The sequence below is a fragment of the Drosophila biarmipes genome, chromosome X, assembly GCF_025231255.1.
Source record: "Drosophila biarmipes strain raj3 chromosome X, RU_DBia_V1.1, whole genome shotgun sequence".
Taxonomy (NCBI): domain Eukaryota; kingdom Metazoa; phylum Arthropoda; class Insecta; order Diptera; family Drosophilidae; genus Drosophila; species Drosophila biarmipes.
The window spans coordinates 3,881,905-3,900,744 of NC_066611.1; the positions used below are offsets into that span (position 1 = coordinate 3,881,905).

At 45.8% G+C, this 18,840-nt stretch overlaps 1 protein-coding gene across 6 annotated transcripts in view; it reads right to left on the bottom strand.

Moving 5' to 3' along the window:
• The window catches only part of LOC108033056 (uncharacterized), a 94,710-nt gene that overhangs the window by 20,731 nt on the left and 55,139 nt on the right, over nucleotides 1–18,840 (bottom strand). For 2 of the 6 annotated variants that reach the window (XM_017107189.3, XM_017107193.3), the window contains exons 1-13: nucleotides 17,449–17,555; nucleotides 15,268–15,499; nucleotides 15,021–15,195; nucleotides 12,887–12,925; nucleotides 9,283–9,404; nucleotides 8,899–9,053; nucleotides 7,529–7,621; nucleotides 5,412–5,653; nucleotides 3,212–3,755; nucleotides 2,936–2,959; nucleotides 1,708–2,070; nucleotides 425–1,371; nucleotides 109–318 (exon numbers count right to left, since the gene is read on the bottom strand). In XM_017107189.3, the coding sequence (XP_016962678.2) occupies nucleotides 109–318; nucleotides 425–1,371; nucleotides 1,708–2,070; nucleotides 2,936–2,959; nucleotides 3,212–3,755; nucleotides 5,412–5,653; nucleotides 7,529–7,621; nucleotides 8,899–9,053; nucleotides 9,283–9,404; nucleotides 12,887–12,925; nucleotides 15,021–15,195; nucleotides 15,268–15,499; nucleotides 17,449–17,505 (3,203 nt within the window). In that variant the 5' untranslated portion in view covers nucleotides 17,506–17,555. Of the gene's footprint in view, nucleotides 1–108; nucleotides 319–424; nucleotides 1,372–1,707; nucleotides 2,071–2,935; nucleotides 2,960–3,211; nucleotides 3,756–5,411; nucleotides 5,654–7,528; nucleotides 7,622–8,898; nucleotides 9,054–9,282; nucleotides 9,405–12,886; nucleotides 12,926–15,020; nucleotides 15,196–15,267; nucleotides 15,500–17,448; nucleotides 17,561–18,840 lie in introns of those variants that run through there. The other 4 variants (XM_050885925.1, XM_017107186.3, XM_017107190.3 and 1 more) reach the window with 4 other exon arrangements.

An 18,840-nucleotide genomic window follows, 5' to 3' on the forward strand; every position in this document is an offset into this window, starting at 1 on the left:
TTTCTTGTGCATGTGAGTCTGTCTATGTGTGTTAGTTGGTGTGTTGTGTTGCCCGTGTGTGGGTGTGAGTTGTGGTGGTGGTAGTGGGTACTCGGCAATCGAACTCACCTGAAGATGAAGATGAAGAGGACGAGCAGGGAGAAGAACACGGCCACGTTGTCCATGGTGCGCAGCATCACGAACAGCTGGCGGCGCAGGTTGGGCATGAAGCGCACCAGCTTGAGGATTCGGAGCAGCCGGAAGGTCCGCAGCACGGACAGACCCGAGCCACCGCCCCCCGTTCCGTTGCCCATGAACGTCTGACAGATCTCAATGGCGCTGATTTCACGGGGGAGGGGGGATACAGAATAGAAATGGATTATCGAGGCTCGAGTGGGATATCTCCTATGTGGGTGCTCGACCACCAGCTGGCGCCCACACTCACCTGAGAATTACGATGATGCCATCGAAGACATTGAACCCATTAGCGATATAGCGGAATGGCCCCTCGGCAACCACCTTGAGCAGCATCTCAACGGCAAAGATGCCGGAGAAGACGACGTTGCTCGTCTCCACAATGGCGGTCAGTTCCGGCGGCTGGTTGTGGTACTCGATGCCCATGGACAGGGTGTTAATCAGGATGGCCAGCAGGATGCCCTGCTGGAAGTACTTGTGCTCCACCAACCGCCTAATGTAGCGGCGGACCCAGCTACAGGCGCGCGACAGGCAGCGGTAGACGGCAATCAGGCAGCGAGTCGTCGGCGACCTCTGCCTGGGCCGCTCGTCCAGCGGCGACAGGGCGTTCTGGTACAGGTCATAGCAGCAGGCGTAGTCCTCCATGTAGTTGCCAGTGGGAGTGCGTGGCTCCCGCACTCGTGAGTTGCCCTGCCCCTGCCGCGAGCGATAGTTTCGGCTGTGGCTAGTAGTGTTGTTGTTATTGTGATGGTGGTGTGCCTGCTGGTAGTGCGACGGCTGTTGGTGGGTCTGCTGATGGTGCGAGTGCTCCTTGCGGCGGTGATTCGCCGCCTGCGTGTCTGGTATGGGCCCCACAACAGCCGACACAGTCGAGGGCTCGAGCGTCTGTCCGGGATCACCGGCCGTTGAGGCAACCACCACAGAAGCTCCTTCGGCGCCGGGTGGCGTTGAATTTTGACCAGACGGCGTCAGGGAGCGCGCCTTGTGGTGCGCCTTCAACGCCTCAGCGGTGTGAGGATCGCAGCGGGCCAGCGATGTGTAGAAGGACTCTAGCGTACTCTGGCCCGTCGGCAAGGCCGCTGAAAAGGCCACAGAGAATGCTAAGAGCTCTTGACATGTCATCGCATCGTGTATACCCAGTTCAGAGCAATCGGCATAGGGATTGGCAATAGTGCCGATGGTCTGTGGCAGATTTACCTGTAAAAATGGGATTGGAAATACATATTAAAGTGTTTGAGAAATGTTGAAGTTGTAAATGAGATAAAGACCGAAGAAACGTTCAAGAATGGCGCCCAAACAGGGACTTTTAAGTTAAAAGTCCCTTCTCGGTCGTCATGAAAACCGAAAACCTTGGATATATATAAATACGCGACCACGTAATCCATATAAAGGTATATGCGAAATGATAAAATTGTAAAAGATATTGAGGCAAGGAAAATTTTCTAGAATGGCGCCCAAACAGGAACCTTGTAAATGAAAGCCCCTTCTTGGGCGCCAAATAACATTGGATCTCAGAAATATCACTAGGCTTACCTGCCAGATGCTTCCATCGCCAGCTTGCGTCATCTTCTCCGTGGAGAAGATGTTACTTTTCTCGTTAATCCCGCCGGCGCTTGCTGCGCTGGCGGCAACGCTGCTACCGTTCTGGTGGTTGTTCAGGCCGGAGCCGTAGTTGCTACCGCCGGTACTGGCCGCCGCTGCTGCTGCCGCGGCCGCCGCCGCCGTTCCTGCAACAGTGGCCACTGTGGTGGCGACCGTCGTGGTGGTGCCCGCCGCCGCCGGATCTGCGCTGAGGGCGGGAGGCGTGTGCAGCAGCACGTACTCGTTGAACATCACCGAAGGACGTCGGCTGGCCGATGTGGGCGGACTGAGGAAGCCCGAGGTGCACGGATGGCTCTGCGGGTGTGCGATGGTACAACATAAACGGTATTAAAGTGGAGTTGCAACAGTTATGCGGCATTGTCACGGACTTTTAGGAAATGAAATGGTAGATAACGCTCAACTGGGTCTAGAACTAACTACAAGCAAGCTCCAGTTAGGAGTAACTATATTAAGATGGGCTAGGAAGTATTCAAGATTAATATTATACATGGTTCTCAAAGCATCTTCATACTACAGCCTGATAATTATCAAAGGCGTTAAATGGGATTAATTAAAATGTTCCTACCCCCTTTATTTACAGTTTTTGGGGTTTTTTAATTACCAAATTTACAGCGACACTTCATTTTTGATAAATTCCGATACCGCCTCTTATCCACATTAATCTTTAGCCGTTTTTACGACCCCGGCTAACATTTATTATGGATTTAATAGGGGACATATGCACGTACAAAAGGGTCAGGTTATTGTCTCTGCTTTCAAAGGGCATTTACATAGGCAAACAATACGAAATGATATAAATAATTAATGGGCTTTTCGGCGGGACAATGGGGCTTGAACAAACGAACGAATTTATCAATGGGACAATCAATTCGCTATGTGCTTATAAACAAAAAACAAACACAAAACTATTCCAGCTGCACTTAATATGCAAACATATCGTTTATATCTACAATGTGTAAGTGTTTTTCCCTATCCACTTTTTTTGTGTGAGTAGCACATTTGGTGATACTGGTTCGCTGGCTGAATGCCCTTGCCCTTTAATTTGTTGGTTGTTTTCGCAGGGCATTCAGGCTTCGGTGCCACCGAAGGTGTACTGCGCTCTTCCATAAATTATGCTGGCGTTTTACAGATATTATTTAACTTATTTATTGTTCAGTACCTTGCCCAAATTTCCCAACTGCAGCTATGCGATTTAGCATTTGTAACAAATATGAGAGATTATTATTATTATTAATTTTAATCGTTTGTGGCTGCTGTTTTGGATGCTGTCTGTTTTTGTAGGCTGGCCATTTTTGTTTCGGCAATTTGGAAATATACATATTTACATATTTTCTGTATCTGTTGCTGTTTTCTTTACTGTTTTCGGTTCGAATCGATTTGGGTGGTCTATTTTTGTGGATTGGGCTGATCGCAGGGAAGGCTTTTGGATACTCACAATCAGTTGATCGGAATCGATCATTTGCTGCGGGAACTTGAGCAGAATGGTCTTCTGCTCGGCGGCGCTGCCCTCGGGCTTCAGCTGATGATGGGCGGTCGACTTCTTCAGTGAGGAACTTCGGGGAATCCCCTCCGGGGCCAGCGACTGCTCCGTGTTGTCGGAGGAGGAGTGCTGCTGCTGTTGCTGCTGCTGTTGCAGCAACTGATGCTGCTGGTGGTGGGCCGAGGACATGGTCACACTGGCGGCACTGCCGTTTATCCCATTCACCAGGGCCACTGTGGTGCAGCTGGCCGCATTGTTGCCCCCGCCACTGTGGTTGCCGCTGCCATTGTGGTTGCTGCTGGTGCTGTTGTTGTTGTTGTTGTTGCTGGCTGCTGAGTTGAGCGGCACCATGACGGTAATCATCTGATCCTGGATGCTGGACGGCTTGCGATTACTGTACTTGGGGCACTTGGGATGGTGGCACTTGATCCGCGACGGCGAGAAGGTCAAGTTGTCTGCGTTGGGCAGTAGGCCCTCCTTGCGCTGCTGTCGCTGGTACCTGTGGCGGTGCACCACGGAGGTGTGGGTGGTTCGGTGGTTGGGTGGCAGAGGGGGTGGAATAACAATTCGATTAGCGACAAGTTCAACTGACAGTCCGCGGGGTTCGCACACTCATGTCTGTACACAAAACATCGTGTTCTATGTTCTTGGGGTCGATGGGGGGGTCAGGTGGCACGGAGATGTGGGTGGATTCGTTGCACGTGCATCGGCTAGGGGTGGTTGGTTGGTTTCAGGGGTGAGTCGGGTTGGGTATTCATTTGTACGTGCGCTCTCATTAGTGTCAGTGCCATGTCGCATGTGTGGGTGTGTGTGTGCTTAGCCATTAGACAGACAACAATCGCAATTACATAATTCAATCAAATGAACTAAGGACAACGACAGTACAAAAATGCAAATGATCCAAATTAACACGAGTCCCATCTGCGGATTCAGTGCCATTCGCTTAACTCGGTATTCTGTACTCTGTTCTAAGTGGGGCATCGCAGTGTGGCAGCAATATAGTGTGAGGCGCATGAGGGGTTGGGGTTGTGGTTACGGAGATGGGTCACCCGCAGGAGGCTTTGATTAGTTGGTCTAGATCACTGGGGCACTGAGCTTGCCCTCAGAGAAGTCAAGGAGTTGCTTGTCTTAATCATAAGCTGATGTTGTTCTAAGATATAAGGATTCAAAAAGTTCTCTTTGGAACCGAAAAATAATTGGACTTCTAAACCTAAGCTCATAAAGGATTTCATATTTATCTTCAAAGTTTCTAATCAGGATCTCTGGATCAAAGAGTTATAAAAATAAGTCCTTCTATTTATTTACTGACTTCACAAGGTATATTAACCATTTTACATTATATGAAACCGGACATTTGTTGGTAAAATATGTTTAGGTCATAAGGCAAATACCCATGTACGTAAATGAGGGGTTTGAATACGAATTATCAATGTAGGATGCACTTTTTAATATACTATAACTGGTCTAACTTGAAAATTCTAGCTTTACATATTCATGCCCTGGCCACTAATCTTGCTACTAACTTGCTCGACATACTATAAGCAATAAGCAGGTTGCGGAACACTCGAACAAATGCTAAAATTAAAGTAAAGTTAAAAAGGAACTTAAAATAAAATCAAAAAATGTTAAGCCATCCTAAGCAATTAATTGTAAAAAATAGATCCAAGCGAAATTGATAAGGTAGTAAAAAGGCAATAGAAATAAAATATTTTCATAACATAGAAATATAAGAAATTTGACTCAAAATATACACGAATCAATTATCTTTGGATAAGAGAAGAGCCCAAGGGCAAAACTAAAAATATTTAAGAAATCTTTGAAATTTTTAAGGAAATCACGGCGATTGGGTCAAAGTCCTCGTTCGCTGCTCATGTTCCCCTGTCAGTGTGAGCCAAGCTTTTTGCCGAAAGATTAGTGCACTAATTAGTCGCTTTAATGGGTTAGTAATCAATCAAGTTCCAAGTGACTAAAGCCTACAGCCTTCTCTAGGTTTTCTTAGCTTCGAGGGGTCGATAAAATCAAACAGAGAGAGAGTCAGACTGAGACAGAGACATTGAGAGAGAGAGAGAAGGGAGGGGAAGGGAGCGGAAACCGGAAACTAAAATAACAAACGGAAGACATAATTGAATGAAATCAAAAGGTACAAGCAGCATACTTATATAATCTGTACTTCTTTAACATTCGTCTCTTGAAGCGTCGCCACAGATGAGCGATATATTTGACGATCTCCGCGTAGCAGGTGGCTGGTTCCGAGTTGTTTGTGCTGCTGGCCAGGGTCGAGGTGGAGGTGTACCTGGCCCTCTCCTGTCGCATCCGCTCCATCTCGCGCTTCTTGGTCTCCGAGAACTGGGTTGCGATGACGACCAGGCACAGGTTGATCATGAAGAACGAGCCAATCTATAATCACAGTGCCAGAAAGCAAATCCGCTTGAATTAGTAATTAGATTTAAAACAAATCGAAAACCTGCTGAAAAATGCAATAGAAGGTCAACCAAGAGAAGGAGGTGGGTTCGCGCCGGCAGGTGGCGCTTTGCAGTTGCTGGAAAACTTTTCGCATTTCCGTTTAAAAGTTTTCGTTTTCATTGCTGCCAGCGACAAATGCAAGCTGAAAGTTTTCCCATGCCTTTGTTTATGCCCCGCACACACAGCCACGGGTCCTGATGGCTCCTTTGGGAGGACCTTTTCTGCTGGCCACTTAAATTCAATTAGCTGGGGGATCGCCAGACGCCACCTGGTGGTCATCGGGGGGATTACAGGCGGCTAAGATGCTGATCTTAAAGTTGCAAAACTTCAGATTCCGTTGGCTGTCAGCCTGAATTCGTTGAAACTAGCTTACCACTTTTTGAAAAACTTTGCGAAATATGTTGCAAGCTAGCACTGTAATCTTAAAGATGCCGTTATATATTGTCGCGACGGTTTTAAGATAGTAATTTTAGATTTTTTTTCTATTGCAATAAGTTAAGTCAAGTGAGGTAAGGTTTTCAGAAGACTGACCAACTTTTCGGAAGATTATGGCTTGTTTTTCTTAAATGCCCGTAAAGATTGCACCCGAGAACAATTTCAGCTTTTTAGTTTTTTTAAACACTCGAAAATAGTGTGTAGCATTTAAAGATCAAACCCATTCTGACCCAACTTGAGCGCAGAGTGCTGAGTTAGAGGATTGTGTATTACATTGCTGGCCCTGAAGAATTTCCAATTTCCACAACTTGTAAGTGCGACCGAGGACTGAAAGTCAAAGCGTTGGTAAACTTTAAATTGAAAACATATTTCAAAAACAAAGAGAACGCTTCTAATTTGGAACTCGTGAGCTTGGCACAAAATGCATAAAACATAAATAAGCAATTTCCCTCCATGGCGAGCGCCCAATAGCAAATGAAGGGAGCTGGGTTGGACTGAGTTTCGGGAGGAACTGGAAACTATTTGCATACCAAAAGTTGTTGCCAACAAGAGCAAAATCATTTTGCACACGAAATGAACAGCGACAAAGATAGAGATAGAGACGGGGAGCGGCTTGGACAGAGACAGAGACAGAGGGAGAAAGGTTGAGTAAACTTCAAACATAAATAATGAAATTTCCCCATGTGTGTCTGCATCTGTATCTGCCGCATCTGTGTCTGTGCCAGCGTCCACTCGTGTGAGTGTGTGTGAGCCATAAAGGCTTTTAATTAGTCCAAGGACACCTGAGCACAAATCCTGCCATGCAAATGACAGCACAACAGACTGGAGTCCACTCGAAGATGGCACTGGCGAAAGTGGACAGTCGCTGGGTGGGAAAATGTGAAAGTGGCAAATGCGAGGGCGGCAAATGGAAATGGAAAATGGTGGAGGGAAGGGTGGGGGAGGGCCTGCTGTCTGCGTTGCAACATGTTGCCAGCTTCATGAAATTCGTAGCCTTTTTCCTGGGCAAACTTTGCCGCTTTGTTTGGTCGCCCACCTGAACCCCGACTCCGCCGCGCGTGTGTGGTCATAGTTTAAAAGTAATTTACTTATTTGCATTGCCAAATTGCCTTAGCATACTCCCGGCCAACAATAGCCGGTAATAGTAGCCAATAGCAATAGCAACAGTAAGCCGCAAATACCAGGGCTCCGGCCCCACTGGCATTGCCTCGATTAGTCCCAGTGACTTTAAGCCGTTTCCAAATTAAATATTCAATCCGTGATCAAAGCGAGTGGCCGCCAGACACCGTGACCCCTGACCCCGACCCCCCACCCGCTAGCCCACTGGGCCCACCGAAATCCCCGATCTCCCGAGTCGCCGGGAAAAGCACTCACCACAATCAGCAGCACAAAGTATATCCAATCCCAAAAGCTGTGCGCATCCTGCACGTAATACATTATGTCCGTCCAGCCCTCCAGCGAGATGACCTGCAAATCCAACAAATATTTCACCGTAATTAGCGTGCGCTCTCTGCACAAATATAAATGTACGAGTGTATGCAAAACGGTATAAAGTTGAGGCAGCTGGCTGGTGTTTTATTGTTCACGCCCGCCGTTGTTGGCCGAAATGGAAGGGGTTGTGGGCAGAGCAATTAGGATAGCCTTTTGGCCACGGACCACGGCACGTATGCGTAATGCGCGGCTTTAAGCGGTGAAACGCGAACAGTTCAGCCCTAGCAAATCTTAAATCCTGTTTTAAGTGTCAGGCATTTAACTAACTCTTCGCAATACAATAGGTCGGTTAATATTATTTGTGGTGAATGTGGATTAAAAGCACTTCGGGAGACCAGTACTTGTAACTGGCGCCCAAACACGGACCTCGGCTGTGAAGGTATATAGATATAAAACCCTTTTCAATGGTAAACTTAAATGAATCCATAACTAAATATACTAAAAAATTATCTATTTAACCAGATTTGCCTTTAACTATTTTACCATTTACCAGATTATGTGTTACTCGTAAAACCATCAGTATTCAAAGCCCACTCAAATGTAGAAACATTCCATACAGATTTAACTCCCTGAGGGCATTAAATACATTCCCTCCCCTCTTCAAAACCATCGCGTATAGCCCGCTATTGGTTTCATGGCTTAATGTGCACTTGATTTGGGCTTAATTACATCATTTGACCTGCATATCAATAGATTCGCTTGCGGTGCGCGCCGTGTAATTGGCATATCAATTAAGGCCTGCCCCGGAGGACGGGTGCACTAAAGAGGAGTGAGTTAGAGGAACACCCATTGGTTTTGGCATCAGTTTCGGCATCAGCATCATCCCAATAGCTATCACTTTAACTATCACTATCACCCTATCCCCGTTCGGCACGGGATGCAAATTGCTGCCGTTTGTTTTGTTAGTTTAGGGAAAGCAGAGCTGGGGAGTTTTACTCGCGGCAGAAGTTGACACCGAATTAGCATACAACATTTTGTTGTTTCTATCGCTGCCCCTCGCCTGTTGCTATTTGTTGAACAAAGTTGAATACTAGTTGGCTACACCAAAAGAAATAATATTATTTGTGCTTGAAAATAAAATATTTGTGAACGTTAGTTGTTGTATTAGTTGTCCTGAAGATATGCTATAAGGAAGCTAAAAGCGCATTTTCCTACTACTGTCATTGTTCCTGATCTACTAATTCACATTCGTCTCTTGGCCTAATCTACCAATTGAAAACCCGTTTTTTTGCCAGTGTACGGATGCTACTCACCAGGAATATGGCCACCCAGGCCATGCCGATGTTGTCGAACGAAATCGTGCCCTGAAAGGGATTCTCGCCGCTCTGCTTACAGGTGGTATAGTACTGGTTCCAATTGACGCAGGACGTGTTCGTCGGCTCATTGAAGTCGAACAGCTTGGCCTCCTCTACGGATTGCGGAACGTAAGGATGGGGCGGAAAGTGTATTGTTTGTAATTGTGATTGCTTCGGTGGCTCTGGCTGTCATTAAGCGACAGCGAGAGGGCAATTAAAAATGCCATCAAATTTGATTACAGCGCAATTTGCACTTCATTTAGCTTTAAAGTTAATGTAATTGACGTGGACTGGAAATGGGGATGGGGATGGGTATTAGTGGGGAGGGTGATGGGGACTTACCATTGCAGACCAGCGAGCCGATGCGATACGGCGGGAAGTTCCCGCAGAGATGCATTCCCGAATCGTTGGGCGTCGAGCAGATATAGTCCTGATCCTTGGAGAACTCGTAGTACTGCGACAGGCTAGGGGTGCGATGTGTACAGAGAATTAGGAGAGTCATGGGATGCGATTGTCAGTTTAGATCGGAAGAACATCCAGCACACAAAGAAACAAAGTGTACGAAAGAGAAGTTCACACCAGAGAGAGATAGAGATTGATACATTTATATATAGAGAGAGAGAAGGAAGGAGTGAGAGTGAGAGATAAAGAGAGAGCACAAAGAGAACAATTAATAATCGTAATCCGTTATCGTAGTTCCATATAAGTAATCTGTATGTTCAATGCGTATCGTAAACATTTACATCAAGATTTACGTAGAGATTTATGTCGAAATAAAGCAAGTAAATGAGTTCGATAAGTCAATTTTGGTTGGTGCTGAGTTTCGTGGTTGATCCGCGAGAACATTCAACTAATTAGAGTGAGATAGACAATGCCAATTCGAATATATAGTATGTGAGGCAAAACAAAAGAGCTTAACAGAACTGAACAGAGTGAGACACGGTTGACCAATGCAAGAGAGACAGATAGAATGTGAGCGGGTGAGCGAGAAAGACGGCGATAGCGAGTAGCAAGAGCGATTAGCTTAAGCGAGTAGCAGGAGCGAGTTAAAGGAGCAAGTAGCGATTTGAAAGAGCGAGAAGCAAGTCGTAGAGTCCCACGCACAGAGATCTAGCTAGCCAGTTCAGAGCGAGTAAGCAAGACAGCGAGAAAAAGTGAGTCATAGTAAAAGCTGGTCACACTGAGCATTAGTACAGAAAGACACAACTGTACCAGAAGCGGGAAAGAGGGAGACATAAGCGAGCCACAAAGCGCCAACTAAAAGCAAGAAGCACAGCAGCAAAGCGGAAGGGGAGAGGGGAACAACGAAACAGAAGCGTGGAATGAGGAACGGGGATGGCAAAAGGAAGAGGACTACACACTCGTAAAAGAGGAAATGAAAACGCCAAAGCAATTTAAATTAAACGCGCAATGTTGCCACAAAATGGACGACGCGCCGGAAACTCGCGACTTCAAAAAATGTCTGCCTCAACCAAGTGTCAACCGTAGAGCGTGTGCGTGAGTGTGTTTTTCGGAGTGTTGCCGTGTGCGTGTGACAATAAAATGTGTTTAATATGCACGTGCAAGCACGGCAATGACATTTGGTGGCGCGGGGCAGGCGGCAGCGCAAGTGAATTTTGAAATATTCCCCGCTCGCTTTTTCTCTTTTTTATGCTTTCCTACCATTTCCTTGCGCAGTTCGCAACAGTTCGCACGCTCCACAGTATGCAAAACTTTATGGAGTTGTTCATGTACATGTGTGTGTAATTGTCGTACTTGGTCTGCGAGTGTGTGTGTGAATAGGAGAGAGCGAGGGGTTCGAATGAAGCAGGGGCAGCTTTAAATACCTTTGCAATAGAAACTGATGATTTTTCCTGTAAAAAGAGTTCAGCTTACAAGAGATACACATACATAGGCGCACACAGACAGCGTGTGTGAGTGTGTGTCGGTGCGGGGAGTGTGCTGCTGTGTGTGTGTTCGCTCTACTCTACTGAATACTGTACTGCACTGTGCTCCAGCGAACTGTGTGTGTGTATCCTTTTGGAGTGTGTGTTTGTGGACCCCAAAATGTTGTTTAACTTGGTGAGCAAACAAACAAAAATTAAAAAACAAAGCGATATCTAGAGGATGCCGACTTTGAGATACCCATCAAGGGTATTTATCTAATTTTAAACGAGTTTGTGTACCACCTTTACCTATATGTATTTTACTTAATATGCAATTATTGATTGAAATGTGCACTATAAAATGGGATATCCTTCGCTTTAAATGCTTAGAAACAATTAATAAGCTTACTAATTACATTTAAATGAGAAGTGTGCTCTTGAGTGAGCAACTAGCATAAACACTATCCATTGAACTGAAATGGTTGGGGATCGTATATTCCTTTGACTAGGAATCTCAAGCGGATGAAAGGAGAAACGGCACACGGTTCTGGCTGGCACATATATAACGTGTGTTGTTACTAATTGGTATGCTTGTTATTTCGGTTGTTTGTGTGCTTTTGTTGCCTTTCCTTTTCAGGGAGCTCCCCCAAACATGTTATATACATATTTGTGTGTAGAACCTCAAACAATGGCGAAAACAAAAGCAGAAAATGGCAAAACGAAACCCAAAATTTGGCAAATGCAACACAAACAAAACCTTTGGGTGGAGGGGGCCGAAGGATCGGGGTGACACTCTCTGACCCCGATTCCATATAAATATACATTCTAGACACTCAAAGGCGTGTGTGTGGCTTAGTTAGCAGTTGAGATCAGGTTCAAGTGGTGCCACATCAACAACTCCAAACACAAAAAGAAACGTACATCAAGTCTAGGCTAAAAATATACTTATATGCGAAACGAGGGAGGGGGTTCATCTAGGTGGCAAATAAAACGTGGCCTCAGACGGGTTAACTGGGGGCTTTGCTTTTGGTACAGTTGTGTGGGCTGGGCAATAGAGTGAGCATATATAGTGTTCGGGTGGGGGAAGAGAACAGGATGCTGAGTGGTTGTCTAGTTCAGTTTAATTGATATTTAGTATAGCTTGGTATTTCGTATATATATGTATATATATTCATAGGTATTCAAATATTACTTATACGGAGAGAAAGAGACGGAGAGACAGTTAGCTGGTTAGACGTTAGAGTAAAATCAAAACGTACTTCGTATTATCGTATGGCCAAGTATATTAACTTAGACGAGTATATAGCTATGCACATCTACTAATAGGGTGTGTGGCGACTATCAAACGTGTGTGGGAAGGTGACGGCTAAATAGAGTACTGTGTGTGTGGAACAGAGAGGGAAATAGGTGTTTGGACACTGACGTATAGACTGTATGTCCGTTGCAAGCGCCATGGCCACTGCACTTTCCTTTTTCTAGATGGTTTCCTCAAACCATTAAATGGGGGTGCCACGAGAGTCCCTCAAAAGTTAAAAAGATTTGGTTCTTCGGTAATTATTTACTGGATTAACGGGTTAAACGGGTTAAACGTATATTGTAGCATACTTTTAGACAGTTTTAAAGGGATTTCCTTGGCACCACCAAAAAAAAAGGATCAAGTGGTCATCGCACCTTAAATAATTGGGGATAGTACACATTTAAATATAGAGCTAACGAGAGATGGAAAATGGAGTAAGGTCTACTAGTCAGACACGACGACTCGGGAAAGAAAAGGAAGTAGCAATAAAGGTCTGAGGGTTAAGGACTAAGGGTTAGAGGCTTGGCAGGCTAGCGCTAGCGCGAAGAGAGAGATAGTTAGAGGGAGGCTATAGAGACTTAAAGGCAGTGGTAGAGAGTTACATTGATATCAGTATTATAGACAGAATCTAATCGTGGACTAGCTAGTAGACGGCTATTAGAATCTTTTTAGTGTCCACTGGGGGTCTTCTGTTGGTGTGTTTCGGACTGTGTAATAGTCTGTGTGTTCGTGTGGGGGTGTGTCAGTGTTAAGTTAAGGGGGGAAATAAATCATTTTATCTTACGAGTTAACACGGACTCGAACTCTGTACACTTCAGGAATCCTGTAAACAAAAAATTTGTTCCCGGTATGATTTTTGTTTTTGTTTCATATTATCTGCTTTTGTTGGTATTGGAAATTTATTTTTGTTTTGTTTTCTTCTAAGGAAAAAACTTAAAACTCGAAAACACAAAGAGATAAGTGGAAGTCAGATCTTGGAATTTGGATGTTGGATTTGCTTGGCTGCCAATTAGGATATAATTTGTTCTCTTGTTCTGTTTTGGTTTCATTTTTTGTCACAACTAAATACAAATCGAAGAAACGAAAAACTGGAAAAGAACATATATGCATATATATATCTATACTCTGTTTGCCATTCTCACAGGCTTGTCTGTGGTTGTGGTTGTGAGTGTGAGGGTGTGGGTATGGGTGTTTATTGTGTGGGTGTGGATTGTGGGTGTATATACAGCATGACTTCGAGGGCTCACAATATTGCAGATTCTCTGTTTGTATGGTACAATTCCTGCCTGTGCGAATTGAAATTAACAAAATTAAAATGATTTCAACTCAAAAAGGGAGCGGCAAAAAGAAAGCTTTACGAAAAAGTACCATTTTCAAAAAGGACTACGCCGGAAATAAGTCTTCCCTTCGAATATATTTTCCCAGACTTTCCAAACCAAATCAAAAATATATAAAAAGCTTGACTATGCATTGCTAGTTGCACATAATTGTGGGCAATAATTGTGCACAAGCAAGAGTCAGCCGCAAAAATAAATTTATTTAGCGAACAAAATATATAAACAAACAGTTTGTACAGCTAGCATGCTGGGGAAAACCAAAACAAGGAAACCAAGGAAAACAAAGCCACCGAAAAAGGAAGTTCCTTGAGCGAGGCGCGCAGCGACCCAAAAATTCAGTTGCCTACCTTAAAGGGCTGCGCTGTCTGTGAGTGGGTGAGTCCTTCTGTTTGTCTCGGTGTGTGTGTGTGTGTGAGTTGTGGCTCTGTGTGAGGGTGAGAGAGCACGCGTGTCCTTTCTGTTCTGCGTGTGACGTTATAAAGCCGCCGTGGCACAAACACAGACGCAAACACAATGCCAATGATAAATGATTGTTTTGGCCAAGTTTAAAATCTTTTGTCAGCTGCCAACGAAGAGCACAGTGGCAGCGAAACCCACAAAAAGGGCTCGATAAGGCAAAAACAAATTGAAGTCCTCCCCAACTCTTTTATATCTACATAGGTAGCATACAACTATCGGTATAATTCATATACTCCAATAGGATTGCATCAAAAAATCAGAAAAAATCAGACTCAAATCGATCTTTTAGTGATAAGGTCCTTCCACTGATCACATTTATCAGATAAAAAAATATTTTTGAGTCGCAAAAAACGTTTGTAAAGGACCTACTACCACCCCCTTATCTTTTTGATTTTACTTTCCTTATATCTCAGTCACTTCTCTTTAATTACCGGGAAATCTGGCAGCTATTTCTCCCCCGGACCCCACTGTGCGGCCTCCTCTCAGCTTCCTGCGGCTGTCACGACCACAAGGCGGCTGTTTTTTCGGGTACCGCCAACGGACCACCGACAGGCTGAAGGATGCGAAGGACCAAGGGACTTCATCAAATAGACGGTGCCCGGGATTTCGTATGCAAATTGCTGGGACACTGGTGCAGCAGCTACGGCGGGATCTCCCAGTTCTCGGCTGTTTGTGGGTGTTCAGGGCGTTTATGGCGTTGTTTGTGTGGCATGTGCCTGTGTCTTGTGGCTAGGGCTAAGCAAAAAACCAAAAGCTAAGCCATGGAACCAAAAAAGCCAACAGCGGGAGGATGGAGAAAGCAGCAGCCAGGCAGTTCAGTTGTGGAAGACTCGGCTCAAAGTCTGGGCTCGATTTGATTTGGATGACGCGGAAAAGGAAAACGAAAACGAAAAGCACAAAACCAAAACACTCAAAGCTAAAAAAGAAAATCACGATACGAGTATATATATTTAGATATATGTACAGCACACATGTACGTATGCCCAGGAATATGTATGGTATGTACGATTATGTATGAGACCCGGAGGCGCCGGCAGACAGAGGCCCACATTTCCCATACGACCTGGTTTTCTTTTTTCTTGTTCTTTGAGAATCGCCGGATTCCTCGGACTGGCTACTTACGTGAGGGGATAGACCATGCCGTCGGCTTGCATCAAGCTGCAGCGCTGCCGTAGGATTCCCTCCCAGAGCTGCACGCCAATGATCCCGAAGATGAAGAACACGAAGAAGCAGAGCAGCAGGACGTTGCCCAGCATGGGCAGAGTGTCCAGCAGGAGCATCACCAGGATTCGCATGCCTAGGGGGTAGAAGGGATGGATTGGACTTAGAGTTACCTCCTTTACATGCTCTTTGGCACGGGTACACTTACTGGGTATTCGATTGATGGCCCGCAGGGGACGCAGCACACGAATCGTCCGGATGGCAGTCAGATTGAGGTTCTCCACGTGCATCACGTACTCCAGGAGACCAGCCAGGACGATGAAGAAGTCCAGGCGATTCCAGGAGTCCGCCAGGTAGGTGTTCTTGCCGCACATGCCCATGGCCACCATCTTGATGGTCATTTCCAGGGCAAAGAAGGCGAAGATGATGTCGTCGAAGATCTGTAGGGGTGGCATATTGGGGTTAGCAGTTGCGAGGGGTAAAGTCTTCTTGAAACGATCAATATCATCTTGGTAAGCTGTGGACTATTGCATTTCCTTACAAACTCGCTAGCTTAGTCTCCCGTTTTATTCAAGTCTTTTCAGTGCCCCTTGTTAGGAACACGGTTTTAAGGCATACGCTCCATAGCACCTCCCTGCACCTCAAATCCCATTCGATTAATGGCGATTAAACCTAACGAACTAACGAGAGTTGATGAAATTAAAATTAGCAACCCCGCTGTAGGGAGAGGGGAGGCAAGGACACACAGGCACCTCGAAATGAGTTTGCCTTGGCGACACCATCATCATCATCATCATCCTCGTCGTCGTCATCGTCATCTTTTCCTTGTGCCCCGTGCAACGTCTTATGTCAAGTAATTTGGGTTCATTGGGGGATGGTCGGGATGTGTGTACATATATGACTGTGTGGTCGGGATACAGGGGCGGGGACGAAGGGCGGCGTAACGCCCACTTATGTCACTAACTGCGACTGCCGCTGTCGTTGTCATTTTGACTTTGTGCTGTGTGCCAATTTGGCGATGCCTTCTCTTGTCTTGTCCTGTCCGTCCTGCCCCCCATCCGCGGCCACCGCCCTCGAAACTCCTGCGTGTCCTTGCCAGTATCCTGCCTTGGCTGCTCTGGGTCCCGGTCCCCTGCTTTTTTCCTTTCCGAGGGTCCTGGCCCCGGCTGTCGTGTTACTTTACACTTGGCTGCGGCCGAAAATGTCGCCCGACTTACATATCATTTACAAACATGTTCGCACGTTGAGCCCGGCATTTTCTCTACGCTCTGTAATTGCCCCACTGAACACTCCACTCCAAGCCGGCAAGAGCCCGAGAAACCCAAGGAACCCCCTCCGAAAACCGGCTGCGGTGGTGCCGCCTAATGAGCCGAAGTGCCTCGTTGGGTGTCATCGGTGCGGCAGCCAGGAAGTGAGCCAAAAAATTGCTTAAATAAATGGCATTTAATGTGACACCGATGCTGACAGGCCCACCTGGGGAGCAGGGACAGCCAGCGAAGAAGGCAGGCCCAACAATGCGACTCCTGTCCCCATTTTTCACATCATTTTTTCTATCAAATTAACCTTAAGCCCCCGGGATGGATCCATAATTATGCCAATTATAAGTGTCCACTGAAGTGCGTTGAAATGTAATTGTAATGCTGATGGGCTTAGGTTCTGCTTCGCCAAATACCCGAATTGTAAAACTTGAATGGGTCCCGCTAAATTGTTCCTCTAGATAGACAATTGTTTTAAGAGTTTCTTTGTATTTTCCGAAGGATTCAAAAACTTCAAACTCATTCTGTGCCAAACCAAGCTTATGCGTTAAGTAAAGAATAAGAACTCGTTAAGTATAATCGGCTTAGCCTCTTGTAATATTTTTAAAGCCTCTTGCTTATAAATCTAGATATACGAGTATTTCATTGTACCTATATACATAAGGTACTTATTTTCTTAATCTTGAAACTATTGCAATGTTTTTAAAGTATGTGGACGTAAATCAGGTTTGAAAACCACCCCTCCCCCGGATAAAGCTAGCAAAATTAAACTGGTTTGAAGCTATTCGAGGTATCTTACCCATACCTCTGGGTAAAAGGCCTTGTCGATCGGATGACCTTAGCTTCTGACTCTGACAAGGGAACAATTGGTAGAAATAAAAAAAGAAAGAAATTTGATCAGCTCTTTAACTTGGCAAATCGTATTGTTCTATCAGTTCCCTGATATATCATATAGCTACCTTGGTGACATGGGTAAAAGTGTGATGTATTTAAAGACTTTTGCCTTTATTTTGTTGTAAAAAAAATAATAATTCATATTTATCCAATTTATATTTTATATATATTTTATATATTTGAGTTCACTTCGGCTTGCCAAAATGTTGCAGCAATAAAACTAGCGTTCAACTACTCACTTGAAGGATCTTGCAGCGGTTCGTGACACAGGCGTCGTCCACGCAGGGCTGGTACATTCCGAGGGTGATGCAGTTGAGCAGGATGACCAGGATGGAGACGCGCTCGAACCATGTGAAGGTCCCGAAATGGAGTCGAGTCCGTGGCTAAGTTAAGGGGCAAAACCAAAAAGAAGTGGCAAGCAAGGACGAGGCCAAAGGGTGAGGGCAGAGGGTATGGTTTGGCCCAGTCGCTGCCCACATTTCTGCGCTGATTGAAGGCGAAACAAGTCGAGCGAAAGCGGCGGCAAGGGGGCGCACTGCGAAAGGGGGCGTGGTGGATAACAACTTGCAGTTGCCTCTAATGCGCACTCAAGTGCCTGTCAACTTGGCTGCCAGCCACCCACCCACATTTACCGCCCGCCTCCTGCGGTTGTCGTTTGTCGGTCTCGTTTGGTATGCTCTCGGTTTTGGTTTCTGGGCGCTTGGTTTCGGGTTTGGGGCCAGGAGCCTTTGGCTTGTGGACGCCCAGCTACCAGCACCCAGCTCCCAGCTCCCAGCTCCCAGCTCCCGCTCTCCAGGGCCAGCCAAATGCAGCAAATTGATGACAGTTGGCAGTCAGCTCATAACACTCGATCCAAACGCGTTTCGCCAAGCAGCCACCCGAAGGACTGGCAGGACCCCGGCTGAATGCAACATTGTAAAATGCTAGTTTTATGTGCTTACTGTGTGCTCCAAGTTTATCACTCATACGCTCTGGGGCCTCCTTTCCCTGAATACCCATCGCTTGCATACGCTCAAGCAAATGCAAATTCAACTTGGTTCAAATGGTTCATTTTAAAGGAACAAAGACTTAGGATAAACAAACAGTCCGGGTTTTGACGAACCCGCAATGAGTTAAGTTCTGGAGGCCAACAAGCAGACAGGAAATGTGTGTAAATTTCCTTGCAATTCGATTACTCACACGAAGTTTGGTTTGGGTTTATCACTAAAGAGACAAGGTGTTCTGTATTCCAATAAATTGTGTCAATATTTCTTGTAATATGTAACTTCTTAAATACACTTTAAGGCCTGAGAAATCTACGGTTGCAGGAACTGATTTTGGAGGGCTGACTTTTGAGATCCCACATGAAATGGAAGTAAATCGACTGCTCCACTGACTGCTTTTTTGTATTTCCCGCAGCCCGTAAGCCGCCGTCCTTTCTGCCACTTGTCGCCTAAAAGCCTCGCAGCTGCACTTTGCTTTTCGGGCCTCAGGCGGTGGAAAAGAGAAAAACTGGAAAACACAAACACTCGCACAAGGCCAAGCTGGCAAGTTGGCGAAGGGGGAATTTCGAGCCGGCTTAATGCATGGCCAAATGAGCGCCAAGGACTCATTCTTTCCACGGAGCAATTAAGGATCGAGAACACAAGCGC